At 43.7% G+C, this 19,792-nt stretch overlaps 1 protein-coding gene across 3 annotated transcripts; it reads right to left on the bottom strand.

Moving 5' to 3' along the window:
• Positions 1 to 1,048: 1,048 nt before the first annotated feature.
• On the bottom strand, positions 1,049 to 18,266 carry LOC133358395 (coatomer subunit zeta-1-like). Of its 3 annotated transcripts, XM_061576712.1 has the most exons (11): positions 18,170 to 18,266; positions 16,163 to 16,231; positions 14,881 to 14,962; positions 13,212 to 13,303; positions 11,353 to 11,408; positions 9,742 to 9,819; positions 9,097 to 9,148; positions 8,811 to 8,867; positions 5,083 to 5,153; positions 3,316 to 3,354; positions 1,049 to 2,642 (listed from the first exon to the last, which is right to left on the bottom strand). In XM_061576712.1, the coding sequence occupies exons 1-9, from the start codon at positions 18,257 to 18,259 to the stop codon at positions 5,130 to 5,132; spliced, it is 600 nt and encodes a 199-aa protein (XP_061432696.1). In that variant the 5' UTR covers positions 18,260 to 18,266; the 3' UTR covers positions 1,049 to 2,642; positions 3,316 to 3,354; positions 5,083 to 5,129. The 3 variants fall into 3 exon arrangements, with proteins under 3 accessions (XP_061432696.1, XP_061432697.1, XP_061432695.1); XM_061576713.1 differs by lacking the exon at positions 8,811 to 8,867; XM_061576711.1 differs by lacking the exons at positions 5,083 to 5,153; positions 8,811 to 8,867.
• Positions 18,267 to 19,792: the final 1,526 nt, after the last annotated feature.

Here is a 19,792-nt window from a genome sequence, read left to right as displayed (position 1 = left end):
TACATCACGAGGCTGTTTGACTATACTTCACCACGCTGCTCAGTGCGAGTTTGTGAGTAGAATGAGGCTCCATTGAAACGTTAAGTTAAATCAAAGTATAGTCGTCGTTTATTCTCTACTGTGCGGCCAGATATTTAACTTTACTTGATAAATAAAGATCGGTCACGTGTACGAGGTCCGGCTTAATATCCGGAGAGTCGTATAATCCGGATCGAACAGCTGCCGCGTTATTTATAATCGATAAAAGTGTCACCCTTGAGCTGTCGATCTCGACGGCAAAGCACGTGGCTTTCGGAATACCTGCGGGTACGGAAACCGACACGCGTCATGCGACTATAAACGAAGCGCGTTTTGCGTGTAAATCCTCGACTTGTTCCAGATTATAAGACGCATTGCTCCAGCAAAAGTTGGGGTGTTCGTCCTATAATCGTTTAGCTCGGTGAGAGCGACCAGATTAGTGGAATTTTGTTGACACCGGACACGTTCGTGGTGCGTTTTACTTTCTGGGGCGTCTTATGAACCGGATAATATATTACATATACTGCAATGGGACAAAAATACAAGTATTGCTGAAACGTTTACTGTGCCGAGGTTCTAAAAGTAGCCGAGTTAAAGACATACATCATCACCACCACCACACATAAACTCATCGCCACTTTCATCATCAGCAGCCATGGTCATGCCACAGCTGGGACGAAGAGCCGAATGGCTCACAGGGCTATACCTAATGAACTTGAACTTGAACGAAGGCCACCATCTCTCGCGGTCCATCGATTTGACAGCCTCTAACTGCACACGAACTGCTGATTTCATCGCCCCATCTCGGTGAATGGTCCATTCGGACATTCTGTTATTCTTGGCCATCGGTTATCATCCCTTCTACCCAGTTAACATAAAGCGTTGGTCCAACTAACTCCAACGCGACACGTTTACTGGGTAGAGACGTATCCTGCCCAAGCCCAGTCGTGTAAGCGACTGATTTGACAATCGACACTTGTAGAATAAATGACGCATTTCAATGTTGGATAAATTCTCCAAAAAACAACAACATATCAATGTTTGTTTTATTTTCACAACACTGGAGAAAGCCACTCCGGCAACCGTCATCGATATCACCACCATCGATACTACATTTTGACATCGCACGCACCGCGTTATTTTACATTTGCCAAGAAACCATCGAGGTCCACCACACAGGGTAGGTTTCACACTCGGGCACTCTAAAAATGTGAAAATATTAACACGTGCTGGAAAATAAACCATGTACAGAGAGACGCACATGGCTGTTGCGGCAGGGGGTGTCCGTTGAGAGGAGACAGCGTGTACTGTCATGTGATCTGGATAGCGCCATACCCTCGGTTCTTCCATCTGAAACGCTGGTTCAAAAATCTCAATGGCTATCAAGTCACTGAGCCAGTACCATCGATTTTATGGGGTCAAACCCAGGTTTCTGCCACCTGTGATGAACCGAGATTCTCAAGTGTAAGGTGCAAACAGTATTAGCCTGATAATCAAAGGTTGCGCAGAAAAAAACTCCGATTACATTTTATTTTTCAATGTGACCGGGTAGCTCAGAAGTTAGAGCGTTGAGGCATCACAGCTGAGATTCGGGAGTTTGAATCAGAACAGCTGTCCATGGTAAAAACCAGGTTCTCAAGTAAAGAGTTCATGATCTCAGTCCAATCACAAATTACTGCCCGAAAAGTGTTACACTTTGGTGTCTTACTTAATCTGGCTAAATTCCAGTTCTGAAAATTGCAAATATCAGTTTGCCACACAGAGCATTCCGCTGTAAAGCAGAGTGTTGGGCAAGTGTTGCCCCCGAGTGTGGAAAATAGGCCACTTTACGAGATTTTAGAAGTAGCCCTATGATATCTCCTTCTGTGGACCGTTCTCCATCACGAGATGACCACACTGCAAATCCAGCATTCCAAATGGATTCTTATTTTCACATCGACAGCAGAATCAGAATTGGGAGGGGGAAAAAAATATTTTCAGGAAAAAAAACATTGTTTCATTTGGCTTAACTAAGTTGAATACTAACAAAATATATTGAATTCCACGTGGTAGACTACTTTGGATGGCATGAATGAGCACCATTTCTTTGTGGGTGAGTGGCTCATTTTAGTGATAACAAGTAGTTCAGTGAGTCATTCCAGTGCCGTACCCTGCCTTGATAACATGCGATGGTACTCCGCAATGAGAAATGGTAATCTTCAGGCTGCAGAAAAAGGACACCGCCTAACCTGGTGACTTGATTCCAGTAAAAACACAAGTGAGATTAAAAAAAAGAATTTGTGATAAAATAATTTCTTTGATTTTTATGCATGAGCTCTAAATTCTCGCGCTGACTTTAATGGTGTGTCAGCTCCACGTTTCCTCCCCGCCACTCAGCTCCACGATGCAAGCTTTCCTGCGCGTGGGAAATGAGTCCAGATATTATAGTTTTGTTTTTTGCGAGTTTGTGTCTGGGAACTCACACTGCCGGTCACAGAATGAGTAAGTGAGAGTGAGTGAGTGTACAGAAGATGGAGGGAGGTGCCAGATGAGTGCAGGGAGCTTAGGGAGATTCGCGTCTTCTGCTTGGGCCATCATCACTTGAGAAGGGACCACTTGAGCTGTTCTTTGGCTGAATAGAGAACCTGGGCGACAAGATATGATAGTGACTTGAGATTAACACGGTTGGCTACGTATGTTGCGAAAGAAGTTAAACAACATACATTCATATTTGTGTAAAATGTATGGCCCATTTTCAATCCATTATTGGATGAAGGCATTCCCACACCGTGGCAATCATGAGGGTTATTTGCCAATACTTCATAATGCTCATCAGTACCATTTCGTGAATGGTGAAGCCAGGACTGGTTTCCGATATCACTCACCACATATGCTAGCCGTGGCTAAGAATCCAATTCATGTCACTGGGTACAGAGTGCAGTGTATGCTCCAGCCCATTAAAATATAATACAAATAGGGTTTTTTTATATTTTCATATTTTCTTGGGGTGGAGTGGTGGCAATGTCAATGCACTGGACTACGAAGCCATCGACCTGAGTTTCATTTCCGGCCACGGCTAACTGTGTTGGCATGACAAATCTGAACCAGTCCTCAGGGGAGGCCCCAAGGCCAAAATCAAATATAAGTTGTCCAATTTTCACCCGGTTAAACAAATAAACTTGACTTGAACCAGAATCATCTGGATTTGTAGTGCAGTATGCCAACCACTGACACTCCACTCCTCATCGACACAAGTCAAAGCAAGAGCCACATGCATGACATTAAGCTAAAAGCGACGGCCACCACAGTTATATTCACCTGTGCGACCGTCTGTTCCGTCAGTGGGATGTCATCCGACTGAAAAAAATAAAAACGGTCAACAAGATTAGTTTGTTTACATTTAAAAATCGCCGATGGATTTTAATGATGAAGGAAATCAAGCACTCTGTAAGCAGAGCGGGCAAGAGCATTATCCGTGTCAATGCTGCTGGGGGAAGGATGACATGCGGCAAGAGTTAATCAAGCTATCAAGTGAAATGCCTTCACACACATTGTCGCACATCGGCCGAACTGCACACCCAATCGGGTGAGCATCGGGCAATCGGCACAAATGCAAGCTTCGTGTAAAAAAAACAACCGCAGAGTATCAATGGCACAGTGGTTATTAAAATTGTCAGTGGTTCGAAGGGCAAAGAACACATTTCTCACAGATGAGTCAGCAACCTAGTTGCTATATTATCGCATACCAGAAGGTGCAGAGTGGCGTGTTTGGCCAAACAGTCATGATAATCACGGCTTTTGCTGCCAGAACTGCGTTAGCAATATTTTATTCTTCCACGTTATCTCGAATTTGCTGATGGTGTCAGGGCATGAGACAAAGTATGGATTCGGATCCCTTGTTGTGAAAGCACGGCCCACGAAAGCAGATATCACAAAGCTGCCTCGCGAGATCCTTTCCAAAGACCACTGGTCGATACAGAAGAGGGCAGCACTTTACTAACTGCCAGAAAGTAATGTTTGTAGAAACATTGATTGAAATTAAGTGCAGAAACAAATGCTCAGTCATTTTTTTGTGCACTCTTTCGGTGACCAGACTGAGACTGGCTATGCTTCAGTCCCTGGTTTTAATCAAAGGTGACGGCCAGGATTAGAATCTTCAATCTCTGTTGTAGAAGCTGAGTGCTCTGACCTCCAACCCATCTGGCCACATCCTTGCATGAACAGATTTTAATCCTTCCAGAGCTGTGCTTAGCAAATGTAAGTTAATAGTCAAATGTATTAATTGATGGAATTGTTTCCATGGTTTGAAAACCATCAAACCTACTGAACTTGAGAACCTGGTTTCATCAACCAAAGCACTTCAACCACGCCGTCTTAAGTGCCTCCAAAATAGCTGTTAGAAACCCACTGCACCACCCAGCCTTCCCCAGTTAAACAAATTTCAGTTCAAGCAGTCACACCTGTACACCTTTTCCAATGGTACACCTGAGCTGAGCCAACACGGGGACTTCATGGTCCTGGTGATTTTCCACTGGCTAATTGCTTCGAGGGAGACTGCTGCCACTTTGTGGACACGTCGCCCTGTCTTGATGAGCAAACTCCAGAAAATTGCACACTTCAGTTGGCGGTCGACGTTTGAAGTGGAATGCTACTCTCTAAGGAATGGCACCGTCCCCATAGTGGCCCCTGTGATCCGTAGAACAAATTCCCTAGAGACGCTGGTGTATGGCAGCAAGAGCAGTTTATGCGAATGCTTTTGCAAGAGGTCACATGTTTTGCGCAACGATCCTTCGCTGACTATGCATGATAAATGCATGTTTGCTGAGGCGAGTCAGAACCAAATTGTGATATGCCGGCCTCACAACATAACTAAAACTGTCTGAGGGGGCCAAACAGAGCCAGCGCCCGGGGCTAATCATCTTTGCGACTGCGTGTGAGATAAGCGGCTCAGCACGGCTCGGCTTCTGCGGTGGAAAACGAAGTTTTACCGTGGAAAATAGGTACAGGGATCATGAACCATGGTCTAGGTATACAGAGGATGGGTTAGCAGTTTCACACAGGTCTGCCTTTCTTCGTTACCATTACCTGCAGCACGCGGGGACAAGGGGATGGGCTCGGAGACACAGTACGCGTCAGCTCGATGGCTCAGTATTGATCTGAGCCAAGCAGGCATTAAACCGGCACACGAGGAGAGAACATGATTGTGCACATAAAGCATATTTCGTCAAAGAGGCGTTCTAATTTAAAAAAATAAAATCCAGTGACCACGTTGACAGTGACCTACAACCTGTACAGCCGGATATAACTTTAGGACTGTTGTCATTTGCTCTGAGCACTGCATTTTAAATTAAGAAATAGCTAGGCATCTGATAAAGAATAGCAGAAGGCAGAAGAATCTGTTTCAAACTCAGTGTCAATCCCCTGCTTTAAAATTACACATCTGTACCATTGTTAAATTAGCATTTTCTATTTAGTCAGTCTAGTCTAGTCGGCACAACCCATGGAGTTTGAGTCCAAGTGGATTGCATTCTCTTAGTCTACTTAGTTATTAAATTAATGTTGGTGTGAGGGATGTGTAACGTTCACCCCTCTCAATACTGTCAGTGAACTCAGTAAATGTTTTATACACAAATAAGATAATTACATGTTTGTTCTTCCTCAATAGATTTGTCAATGAATGGTCGTCACCGATTAAAATAAAAAATACCACTTTTGTTGACAAATATTTTCGTCACCTATTTTCTTCACAAAATGAAGACTGGCATGTTTACTTTATCTGCTTGCTGTGTATGACACGCAAAAGTCAAGTCAGCGCCACCGTCTCTCCCTCGTGGTGGCCTGGTCTCAGGGTCGAAGAACTACACAGTTCACGTTGCATCAAAAAAGCACAGAACATTATAAAGGACTCTTCTCACCCTGGACACTCACTGTTTGAGCTGTTGCCATCAGGCAGACGATTCAGATCAGTCAAAACAAGGACAAACAGATTCAAACAGAGCTTTTATCCTACAGCGATCACCACACTCAATAATGCTAATTAATTATTAAGTAATAGTGTTTACAATTGATTGTGAAATAGAGATGTGCAATGACAAAATGTAACCTTATGTGGGTATGTGGGTATACTTGGGCTGTTTTTATATATAGTATAAATTGATTATCTTTCATTTAATTTTATTTTTATTTTCTTGTTTTATTTAATTTAAATTTATGAATGATGCCCTGACTGGTGAGCATTTTAAATTTCGTTGTACTGGTGAAAATTACAATAAACGATCTATCTATCGATAGGGCAGCGTTTCTGAAACCTGTTTGGCCCGCACACCACTCAGCCGATGCAAACATATCCACGGACCACCACCAGCCCTCCACCAATGGTGACAAAACGCATTCACTTCTCTCTAAATACCATTCATACTAAATGATCCATATTACCAGAACATAAACTTTTATTTTTAATGCAGCGATAAGGTTTTTTCTTGGGGGGGGGGGGACATTTAGATTTTAGGGTTAGGTTAGTTTACCAGGGTACGTGACTTTACCGAAAAAACCTAAGAATATTTACCAGGGTAGTTTACCTCATTTCATTTTTAAATTAAATATAAGTAAAATATTAATTCATGTCCGAAACAAAAGGTCATTATTTCCGGATCAACCTGCATTTGGATCAGCCCATGGACCACATGGAGGAGCGTCACGGACCACTGCTGCTCCAGGGACAACACTTTGAGAACCACTGCTCTAGGGTGATGCATGGGGTCATGGTTATTACGAAGCCACTGGAGCTATGCACTTATAAATCTAGATTGAAAACCCATTTCTTTAGAACTGTATTTGTGTTTAGTTTGTTGTCCTTCCCCGCACCTCCGATTAGCACAGTCGGCTACGTACAATGCAAAAGAAGTTCAACATACGTACATACACAAGTGCAAAAGCACGATGTCAAGCTTTCGGCCCACCGAGATGAAGGAGGGCCGCTCATGTGGCCCACTAACTCATCTATAGGTTGCCCATCACTGCTCCATACGGATGATCACTATCGACTTTCCAAAAAATGGTACTGTACAATTATCTATTGACGATAAAAATATGCAGCAACATTATATTTACTGAAGAAACATTAAACATTTAAGTATTATTGAAACCACTGAGCAAGCAACGACACTCAAGCAAATTGCCTGTAATTTTTTTCCACACACCAATATTAGCCCAACGCAGGCAACCTACACACCAGGAAAATGAATCACTCGTTCGTCATATTCATTTAATTTGTTTATCAAATGACGCACAGGTTAGGACAAGCAAGTAAAGGTGGCATGAATACTACCAGAAATAAGGGATGCAATTGGTGTATAATTTAAAGTTTTAATTTCGATTTAAAGCTTTCGTGACTGCAGGGATTCATCTTCTTGGTTCTTTCAGTAAAGTCACGTAGAAGGGAAGTAACAAAACAATAAAAATAAAACATAATAAAATAATTCTCACGACGTTTCGGCCACAACACAAGTAGCCGTCCTCAGGTGAAGACAGGTCTGTCGAGGCGACAGCGTCTAAAAGAAAAACACCACCACGCTTGGAGCGTCTATTTAAGCTGGGTTGGAAGGGGGGGGGGGAATGCGCATTGAAAAAATAATATTTATGGGAAATGCAGGAATGCGATTAGTGCTAATCGCATTCCTGCATTTCCCATAAATACGCTAAATTCCTATTGATATGCAGATTATTTTGTCAATGCGCATTTCCCCCCCCCCCCCCCTTGCAACCCAGCTTAAATAGACGCTCCAGGCGTGGTGGTGTTTTTCTTTTAGAAGCTGTCGCCTCGACAGACCTGTCTTCACCTGAGGACGGCTACTTGTGTTGTGGCCGAAACGTCGTGAGAATTATTTTATTATGTTTTATTTGTATTGTTTTGTTACTTCCCTTCTACGTGACTTTACCGAAAGAACCAAGAAGAATTTAAAGTTTGTATAGGGCGTTTGGTTTGGTAAAGTGTGGGTGCCATCACCTCTTGCCAGAAGTCTGACGGGCGTAAAAATATGAAGAAAAATATGTGGAAGGGCTCTCTAGAGCTCTCCCAGCAGTAACGTGAGCAAGCAGTTTCAGGGCTGCACCTTTACCTTTTAGAGCTTATCAGATTGCATATTGCACCTAATTCTTTATTTGCCCAGGAAAGCCCAAGTTCCTGGAACTGTTTTTAAAAGACCATGCTTTAGAAGGTCTGGCCAATACTAGTTTGAACTTGTATTATCATGTGTGAGAGGCAACTAGGCTTGCATGCATGTGGCTCACGACTGATGTTAGCCATAAGCAGGAATCGAACTTTGGTCGGCAGGTTCGTAACCGAGAGCACTAACCACGCACTACCACTCTACAAAGACAAAGATTACCCGTTTAGGCTTAGCAGACAATAGGAGCAAGTGCTGTTAGCGAGCACCTATGAAGGCCGGCATGGCACATGAGGGCGTGGGTAGCCAGCACCATGCCCGGGTACCTGTCTCCTTAGTGGCAATGTTTACACACCACACCCGGCACTCATTTGAGGCTGAGTCGACCTAAGGGAGGCCCAGGACCGGTTAAGATAATTATCACTGGTGTTGGTTTCCGTGAGCGGGAATCGAACCCGAGCTGCCGGGTCCATAGCGCTCCCCACCCCACTTAGCAGCACGCTAAGCGCTCCCCACTACCATTCTACACACAAACACATGCACATGGGCTCAGACATATACAAGCTCATGCCACTCTGCACTGCACTAAGGGTTAGAGAGAAAAAAGCACCAAGGAGTGAAGTAGAGGGGAGTGGGAGCCCAGGTTACCTTGCTGGCCAGCAGATCTAAGAGAACAAAGCCATACGGCCCTTCAGAGACATCCAGCTGTAGGTGCGCACGATAAGACACACATCACACACACACAGGTAAAACGTTGTTGCTTATCTGCAAATTCTCCACATTCGCGATGCCGTGCCAGAACATCACCGTGGATAAGAGGAGTTACGCCGTAGTGATCGGTCAACCAATATTTGGTGCTCAGGATCCCGGTTACGATGGGTGTTAATGCTGAATTGGTAAAGCTGGAATGTGGAGTAGACTGGTGATGGCTTACCCTGAGAGACACCCTCTGCATGACCTGAAGGGGGTCACTCTCCAGAACCACTCTGCATATCGACAATGACACACACGCATGCAGACACACGCAGACACACGTACACACTGATAAGACAAAGATCCCCCGTATAACCGTAACAGACTGTTGGGGCAAGTGCTCTTAGCGAGGAGCACCTATGAAGGCCTGCACGGCACACAATGGGGTGTGGGTGGCCAGCACCACGCCCGACACATTGATCAATAAATATGCAAACACCACATGCATAAATACATTCATACACACAAAAGAAAATGGTAAATAACTGCAGAAATATGTTAACGTACTTCATAAATATAACACATTAACATTTTCACAAGAAATGTTAAACCCGTTTATTGCTGTTGGATAATCTTTTGATCGGAATTTCTTCACGAGAGGCATTAAACAGCATTGTAGGCACTTGCCATGTTTTACGCTAAGGGAAGGCATTAGTATTGTCTATTCCTGTATTTATAATACACTGTGGAGAGTAAGCTGCACCCCAAATGTGTGCTCAGTGTCAATTCAGTTTTACACCCAACCGCCCAGGTTATACAGAGGTGCATCTTATTATCCAGAGAATATAGTATTTATGTTGTTTATAATGAATTCGTTGCAACCTACCCGCCATCAACGATTTCATCCACCGCCAAGAAAACAGCATCCATGTTTTCCATCAGGGCTCGCTTCTCGACATTTTTCCTGCAGGGGTTTAAAAAAAAATTTGCACCGCGTTTCCGCAAACAGAGAGCGCATGACATGTCGGATACTTCAACAGTTGCACCCCACCCAGTGCACGATGTTGCCTACTGCATTCATAACCCGCTCGTTAAAGTTGACTCGATAAAAATTAGGCAATGCTTCCAAAATGGTGTAATGGTTAGCGCATTGGACTTGCAATCCATAGGTCACTGGATCAACTTGGGGGCACAGCGGTGGCGAGATGTTAACTCCTCCGCCTGGTATGCTGGAGGTCGTGGGTTCGATCCCTCCACATTTAGAATTAGAGTGTGGTTAGAGTATATGGTTGCTATGAATTTCCACATGATAAGCCATTTCATTGGGCTATCATTTGTGGCCAGGGCGCTTCTGAAAAAGAGCTACATAGCTTAATGGGCCTTACCTGGTAAAATAAAAATAGTTTAGTTTAAACAGTTTTTTATTCCATCTCCCCGCACAGCAGATGAAACAAAGATTTTTAAATATGCCCTGTCTCTTTCGACACAGCAGTTTAAATGAGTACACCTGTTAGCCTATTGGCAGTTTGCATATGGTGAGGTGAAGTGGAGGTACCCCTGTCCTCTTCCAAGATGTCTGGCCAGCATGGATGAGTCGGCCAAACTACATACGGGGGTAGTACTCTTGAGCTACCCCCAATGCAGGCCCTTGCAGACCGGTATAAAGACTTACTATTTTTATGATTAGATTTTTTTTTACCAAGTAAGGCCCATTGAACTATATAGCTCTTTTTCAGAAGCAACTTGGCCACAAATTATAGCTCAACGAAGTGACTTATCATCTGGAAATTTCTTCTTGTTTAGTGCTGCCTAACGGCGTATGCGACTTCACGATGATATTGGTCCCGGTCTAGCACGGCGTGTAGAGTTTGTGCTGTTGTTAATTGTAGCCATGTTTTGATGTTACTGAGCCATGTCGTTTTTGGCCGTCCTGGTCGTTTTTTCCCTTCGATTTTTCCTTCCAGGATTTGCTTTAATAGCTGGTATTTGTGGTCGTTTCGGGCAATGTGGCCTAGGTAGTAACACTTCCTGCTAATGATGGTCTTCAGCAGTTGCCTGTCAGTGCCCATATCTTGCATAACTTGTGTGTTGGTGGTTTTGGCTGTCCATGGGATTTTCAGCATTCTTCGATACAGCCACATCTCGAAAGCTTCGAGCCTTTTTGTTGCTGTTGTTGTCAGTGTCCACGTCTCTACTCCGTACAGCAAAATTGACCAGATGTAGCATTTCAGTGTGCGCAGCCAAATACTCTAAACGAATGGTTCTAAATGTGGAAAATAAACCGGAGAACCCAGAGAAAAATCCACAGGACCACGGGGAAAACATGAAAACTCCAAATATAAATGCATCACGGTCGGGATCGCATCCACGACCTTCTGCATACCAGGCGAGGGAGTTAATATCTCAACACCGTGGCACCCCATTTATGATACTACAATCATAAATGCCCTTTGATTAAGGGTGATGAGTGATGGTTAAAATGAGCTGTCACGCTTACCTGAACATCTGTCCCAGAGACTCCACCAAGCAACTGAGGACAGTCATGAGCATCAGCTGCAAATGGCAAAGATAACAATGATCATGAGCTCCATGCTTTACAGCCGGGAGAGATGGTTGAAGTGCTTTGGGAAAACTGGACAAGATAAGGAAAAGCAGCATTGGAAATGTGAATATAATTTTAAATGAGTGCAATTACCCACTATGGCATTTGGAACAGAATATAGAACAAAAGCCAAATGGCACAAACAGTAGCCTGAAGAGGTGCACGCTTGAGATTACACCGAGAAAGAGGAACACTTGGACAGAAAGAGGAATACACGGATCACAGAGCAACTACAAGTCAATGACATCACACTGACTTAACCCTTTCCCGTTCGAGACGTCTACAAATTGCATGGTGGGTCCCGTTCATCGTGAATCTCGGAACGTGCGAACGGTGAACGTTAATTGTATTTAGATGCATAGCGCCCTTGTTTTTATAGACTTTGTACTCACCGCAGAGAATTGTTGCGACATTATCGCACTCTACGATAGCTGGCGCCAAAATGTGCCACACGCCCTCCTGCATGACCTTTTACCTCCGATTCCATTCCGATGATGTACGTGTACGAACATGTACGTCAGAAGAAAAACTGATGATGTACATGTATGTCATCGGAACGGGAAAGGATTAAGAAAAGTAAACAGGCTTGAGAAGGACGCATCGCGAAGAGGGATGCTACCCGGTGGTCAAGACTGACGGGGGAGTGGCAACCAAAGGAGACAACATGTCGACAGGATGTACGCAGAGCAGATCCAGCGATGCAATCAGTTTGCGTGCAGGAGCTAGACAGATGGGATTGTTGCGTAGCAAGACCATGTGGGATGGCTTGGGGAGGCCTTCATCCAGCAGTGGATAGATCATGGGTAATAGACGATGATGATGATGATCATCATCATCATGATGGCGGCACTGATACAGCACTGCTTGGGTATCCACCTCATAATTAAACTAGGTTATATTGTGTTGAGTTGTATGGATGTGGAACTTTATTCACAGTATTTTCAGACATTTTAATATTAAAGTTTACTTTGAGCAGACTACTGATCTGGCCCTGAAGACAAACCTATTCAACAAAAAACTATTAAATTATTTATTTTACCAGATAAGGCCCACTGAGCTATTAGCTCTTTTTAAATCCTTTATATTAAGTTTGCTTGCTTGCTTGCGTGCTTGCTTGCTTACGACCGTGCAAATCTTTCGGTCGTTTTTTAACCCACTTCCCGTGATCCAATCGAGCTGACATTTTGCACACAGACTCGTTGTGCGAGACAATTAATGTTCGTGAAAATTTTTTTCAAAATTTTACACTGTTTAGGGAAAACAAATTAAATATTTAATTACCAATTGCTTAATACTGGCAGACAATCATCTGACCCATGGGTGGCAGCCATCTCAAGCCAGAGGACGAGAGGACTCTAGCCGCCACGCATATACTGTAAAGGATTTATAGTGAAAAACTTTGCTTTTACGGGTTATACTTATTAAGAAGCTACCTAGCTACGAATGATAGCTCAATCAAATGGCTTATCATGGTCACATTTATAGCAGCCAAATAATCTAAACACGTTTCCAAATGCGGAGGGGAAAACCAGAGGACCCAGAGCAAAATCCACACGACCACAGGGAGAACACGCATTTTCCAAATATACAAGCATCAGGGTTGGGATCAAAACCACGAGTTCCTGTATACCAGGCGAGGTAGTTAACATCTCGCCATCATGGCACCCACAACGGGGCTCTGCATCCCTGTGTCGGTGGGCAAGTCTCAACATCCAAGTACAAGCAGAGATGGGGTCAGAGGGTTGTGTGGTCACCTCGTTCTCCTGGGGGCTCCCGATGACGTAGAAGTAGAGGTCGACGCTGCTCTTGTAGACGACGGTTAGGCCTTCGAGCAGCGCAATCTCGCCTGCGCACACACGCGCACACACGCGCACACACGCGCACACACGCGTGTACGTGTGAAGCTGTACGTGCGAGGCTGCCACAGGACACAAGTGGGTGGGTGGCCAGCACCACGCCTTTGTCTCCCTAGTGGCAATAAGTACACGCCACACCAAGCACTCATTTGAGGCTGCGTCAACCTAGGGGTGGCCCAAGACCCGTTTAGATAATCGTCACTTGTGTTGGCTGTGAGCAAGAATCGAACTCGGACCGTCGGGTTCGTAGCGCAGCTCGCCGAACGCTCCCCTATGGGCAGGTACACACTAACATGCATGCACTAACATGCACGCACATGTGCATGCAGAAACAAAAAACAAAAGATCTCCCATGTAGGCTTCACAGACTGAGAGATTTGGCAGAAGGCACAGCCACTGGGTGGCGGCCATTAGCTATAGAAATAAATTGAACAAATGATGTTCATGTACAACCAACCCTTTGGTCAATTTACTGCCGGATGAGGGCCTCCCTATTTCTGTGCGGGTCATGAGGGTTATTTGACCATACGTTGCTGTGCTGATCAGTGCTGGTTGGTGAAGGCGGGGAGCAAAAATGTTGCAGCACAGTACAGCAAGAACATACATTTGTTGCATTGCCCTCTGCTGATAAAACAGGAGTCCACAAAAACTGTTTTGTACACAATGGTTACCCATCCAAGCACTATCCAGGCTACATTATGGGCCCTCCATTGCCAGTACTGAAACCTTTCAGTTTGGTGTTTTAACATCTTAACACCTGTTTTGTTGCCAGAAACAAAAAGGGAAAACCTATTCTCACTATCCAGGCTCTCCCCTGCTTGACTGAGTGCATTCCAGATGATTTGGTCTTATCTGCGATGAACATATAATACATATTAATTTGTTTACCCAAAAACGCTTTGCCGAGTCTCTTGTTTTTCTGCAGCAACCTGCTGTGGACGATTGGCAATTTTTTTTGTTGGAGCATATTTTGTGTGCGTGGGAGCAAGCAGAAGTGCTGTCTTATAGAACTTGAACAAGGTGAGGATTAATTTAGGTGATATATTGTACAGAAGTTCTCAGTAACATGGTTACTTTACTTCAGGAATGCTCTTGAGATGTACCCTGCGTAACGGCAGTTATTACTTTTTAACAAATATATTTAGCGCGGCAGGTGAGATTTCTACCATGAGCAGCAAATTAAACATATTTAAAGTGTGCAAAGAAGCACGCAAATGTGCATGTTCGGGACCATACTAGGAGACAAAGAGGAACAAACTGACCAGGAAGCACACGTTAGAGACGTTACATTGATGTCGCTAGCAGGGCTTACGGCCAACGGTCGAGACTACCGACACAGCCGCAGTCAAGAGAAGGAACATGTCCGAGTTTGTCCGCCATGGAGGTGTAATAATGGTTAGCGTGCAGGAACTAGATGGTTTGTTGCATCACAAGACCAGAAGAGATAGCGATAGCTTACAGAGGCCTTCGCAGTGGCTAGATCGTGGCTGTTGCTGCAAAAAAAATACGATTTGGTGCAGGCTGTATTGTGTCCTGAGGGTTAGGGTACAATGTGAACAGCACTTACTGTCAGTGCGGTGTGTTTTGTTGAAAATGTTTTTCTCAAATGTCTTCTGCTCCTTCACCGATGGGTATGTGTCATCATAGTACTGGAATGCACACAAGCACGGGCACACACAGACAGAGGGAATTCACGTCACACACATTTACTTCCCAATGATGGATCCCGGGCGAGTCAGTGTAAGTGCAGCATCCTTTTGATGCATCGCTCACATACCAAGCTCCAAGAGTTACCTTCTGGCCACGCCTTTAATAGCATGTGTTATATAACATTATTAACCCAGTAATAACTGCTCTTTAGAATCAGCTGAAATCATTTTGAGCGTCTCAATTGGAAGGGCGAGTTAGGGTAAAATATAAAATTTGTGATACAGAAATGATGTGCAAAAAATTGTAAATGAAACTAGACTAGCAAAAGAAAACTAATTAAATTAAGTTACCAGAACACTTTTGTCATTCAATTGCTAGATTTATTTGACCATACTTCACCACAATGGTCAGTGCGGGTTGGCTAAAATGAACACCACAGACGTTATGTTAGATAAATACAATACTGTACTGTGCAACAATGTATTTTTCTGCAATGCCCTCTGCTGCCCAAACATAGAAAAATGATAAATATCCTAAAAAAATTATAAAGTGCAGAATATAAAGGTATTGTAAAATGAAACAGCTAAACGTTGTGATTACATTTCACATTGTACAGAACATAGGTGACAATTTAAATTACATTTTAGTATGATGATGTTCGTTTTAGTTTTAAGAATGGTTAGAGTTTTGGGTTTAACAAGCTGGCTGAAATCAAATATTTGGCATACAAGGGTCAGTGGGAGGACAATACATATATGCCTTATTTAAAATATTATGCAACCTTTAAGAAACAGGCTAGGACAGTGGTGGGGAACCTTTGGCCCATGGCTGGATATTGCCCGAGGCTTTATTTCATACACCCCATGGCTGCTTGGAGCCTGCCTCGTCTAAAAGGCCCACATATTTATCAGTCATTGCAAACACAAATCCGGTATTCCAGGTGAATATTTTCGACTTGGCAAAAATGTGTTTTAAATTTTCAGGTTAAAACAGTTTCTGTAGTTGCAAGGCCCTCTTGCAGTGACAGAAGTGAGCGAGGTATGTTAATGTGTAGTTGCCCGCCAAAAGTATTCTGCGCTCAGTACGGAAAACGTTATCCACCTCTATATTAAGACCACAAACCAGCGTCAAACGAGTTGCACATTTTGCTCAGATGAATACCCAGCCGATGCTGCTTCTGGGTTCCCGAGTGAGCTTACCTTCGCATAGAGTCGTTCCCCATCATTGTCCAGGATTATGATGGCTTTTACGGTGTACAGAGAGGGCTCCTGTCAGGACACATCAAGACAGGCAGACACAATGTCAGACAATAATTGGTTGGAGAGGCACAGTCAGAATAGGTTTTGCCCTTTCTGGCAATAATACAGGTGTTAAGATGTTCAAACACCAGCACCTTTTCCAGGGCATCAAGTCTGAATTAACCACACGTAATTGTGGCAAAACATCCAAACACGAGTACGTGTGGACAATGCAGACTTGATGCCTCGCAAAAGGTATTTGAGCATCTAAACACTTGTTTTATTGTCAAAAAGAGCGAACCCTATTCTTAAGTTTGATATGATACTGGCAAAAAAGGTCCCATAGATAGTCAGATATTCAAAGACAAAAAGAGACAGCCACACAGAAAAACAGACAGTCAAATACAAAAGAGAGACTGCTCTTTGCAGAGCCACTCATAGATATATGGTAAAGAGAGAAAAAAAAAGACAAGACAGAGTCAAAAAGACGCGTAGACAGGCAGGCTGGCAGGAACAAACACAAATGTAAACAGAGAGAGCCAAATATTGTAGACAAATTGTGACTGCCAGACATAACCGGATATACAACCAGGCAGGCAATCGGTTATCCGGACTGATAAAGACAGTGAGACACATGCAAAAAGACGGCAACAAAGGCTTATCATTTAGGCTTTCTGCTGAGTGAGACCTCATCGATATGTATTATCCCTGATGAGGCCGAGTGGACCAGGGAATATTCCCAAGTCAGACTGATAAACCAAGAGCCACTGGGACAATAGTGCAACCGATTGTTATGAGCATGATATGGATTATTCCGTTATAATCGGGTTTTCTCGTCAAGTACAGATTTGATGCATGATGGCTACCCATCGAACAAAGACGGTCACTGCATCGCGCGCTTTCAGATGTGCTTCTGGGTCCGTCTGGAACGCTCTTCTTTCCGATATTAGAGAGCCACTGGAGCTATTCACTTGTAAAACTACGTACGGTGCTAAAGAAGTTCAACATACACACATACACGATGCACACGCCTGCGCTCCAGCGCTTAGGAGGCGAGGAGGGTTAGTGGATCACGTAGAGATTCGTGAAACTTCATAACCCACTGGGCTTGATGGCGGTCACGAGACACTGTCGGGAGAAAGATGAATGGCTGTACAACAAATGGATTCTTGAATAAATCTGTGGTGAGCTTTCAATGTGTCATCATCTCCGTGAGCATGGTGGGTTTCTCCAGGTTTCTCCAGGTTCTTGGCGACATCATTAAAAGGGACCTGGAAAAACCAGGCCCATGCAGGACAACCCCCCCCATAAGGACATTGTTGATACGCAGTGAGGTTTTACTGGGTAAACGAAGTACATTCTTATAATTGTTTTTTTCCTCTGTCATACGACAACACCGAGCGGCGTCCTGAGCGAGGGGACGCCACACACAGTAACAACGCGTTGTACAATTACAAGTTATAGTTGCACTATGCAGGACCCTGTGCGACAGGAGCACATAGAGATGTTACGATGATGAGTTTAACACGTCGGCTTAACTCATTGCGATTAGTTTATGTGAATGCGCCGAGCTACAATTCCTCTGGTGATGATGTGTAGAGTTAATAGCGTCTGGACCGAGTTGTGATGCCGTGCTTTAGAGTTGAAGTATACAGTACGGCGCTGAATTAGTTAATGGCTCACGATCCAGTAAGAACTCAATAACTATGAACCACTAGTTAGTATAAGCCAGTACAGTGACTATGAATCGAATCTTTTAAAATATAATAATTTTAACTCGCCAATTGACACAACGTGACCGGATACCACGAACCATGTTTCGATAATTGAACAGCAAAGCGAAAATAAAACAACGGCGTAGCAAGCACAACGTGACGTCTAGCTTAAGCATTCATTAACGACACCAAATTTAATCACAATTATAATCTTAAACAATGACAATTCGCGAAACCAGCGAGGCTGCGTTACCATGACGCCTGGACCAGGCCTTGGGACCAGGAACCGGGGACCGGTCCCGCGTCCCGCCACACCATTGGTTGAGCCGACAGCCAATCGCATCGCGTTCTTCCCGATCGCGCGCGACCCGTCAGCCAATGGCGAGTGACCTCGCCCATGTAATGCGAGTGTCGCGCTGAGTAACGCGCTCTGCTATTGGTCGAAATGTTTCCAACGTCACGTGCTCGTGGCATGTATTGTTTTAATCTGGTAGGAACGAAGTGGACCAGACCACCAATAGATTAATGTATCCGTCCGTCCGTCCGTGGGAGGGGTGGTGTTGAGGGTGGTGTTGGAAATGAAAGACTACGAGTCTTTAAATCTCACAGCGTTTCTTGTCAAAACACTTTTAATTAACGTTACACTAGAATACAGTAATTTTTTTCTTTAACTCCTCTATACCCGGTCGATATCTCTGTACCGGTACTAAGTATTATTCCTACCAGCCCACCCCGCAGGGTCCTGTTAATCTGGCTGTGACGGTCCCACCTGATGACGGAGACTTGTGTTGCCTCCTAAACGTCGTGATCTTTATTTTATTTTTATTAATTTTGATGTTTTACCTACGTGACTTTACCGAAAAAATCTAAGAATATGAATCCTTGCAGTCACGAAAGCTTCAAATCTAGAATGTATTGTTTTGTACCACTTTTATTTTCTACATCAACGAAGATGTATTGAAAACAATGGTCTTTTTAAATCCTTTATATTAAGTTCGCTTGCTTGCTTGCGTGCTTGCTTGCTTGCTTACGACCGTGCAAATTTTTCGCTCGTTTTTTAACCCACTTCCCGTGATCCAATCGAGCTGACATTTTGCACACAGACTCGTTGTGCGAGACAATTAATGTTTGTGAAAAATTTTTTCCAAAATTTTACACTGTTTAGGGAAAACAAATTAAATATTTAATTACCAATTGCTTAATACTGGCAGACAATCATCTGACCTATAGGTGGCAGCCATCTCAAGCCAGAGGACGAGAGGGCTCTAGCCGCCACGCATATAAAGGATTTATAGTGAAAACTTTGTTTTTACGGGTTATACTTATTTGCACGAATTAAAAACAAACCATGTAAGCTAAATGTGGCCAAAATTCCACCAGCGTTTTACTAAAAGATATCAAATGCAATGCAATTAAAATGAAACAGTCTCTAGATTTGAAGCTTTCGTGACTGCAAGGATTCATATTCTTAGGTTGTTTCGGTAAAGTCACGTAGGTAAAAAATGTAAATTAATAAAAGTAAAATAAAACAAATTAAAAAATTCACGACGTTTCGGAAGCAACACAAGCCTCCGTCTTCAGGTGGAACCGTCACAGCCACGACAGCTGTCGTGAATTTTTTAATTTGTGTTATTTTACTTTTATTAATTAATATTTTTTACCTAACGTGACTTTACCGAAAAAACCTAATTGCGCTCCTCTGTCCACCATGTCCAATCGCACCACATCGCCCCACCTCTCCTTCTGCCTTCCTCTTGATCTCTTTCATTCCACTTGCACCTTCTGACCCACATAATTGTCCTATTGTCTCTTAACATGACCGAACCACACCAGCACTTTATCATCTGATTTCTACTACATTTAGTCTTCCTCTCCT

Source organism: Lethenteron reissneri, chromosome 61 (genome assembly GCF_015708825.2).
Source record: "Lethenteron reissneri isolate LAM-NWPU_2019-01 chromosome 61, ASM1570882v1, whole genome shotgun sequence".
Lineage (NCBI taxonomy): Eukaryota > Metazoa > Chordata > Hyperoartia > Petromyzontiformes > Petromyzontidae > Lethenteron > Lethenteron reissneri.
This window is presented reverse-complemented; position numbering and strand designations above follow the sequence as displayed.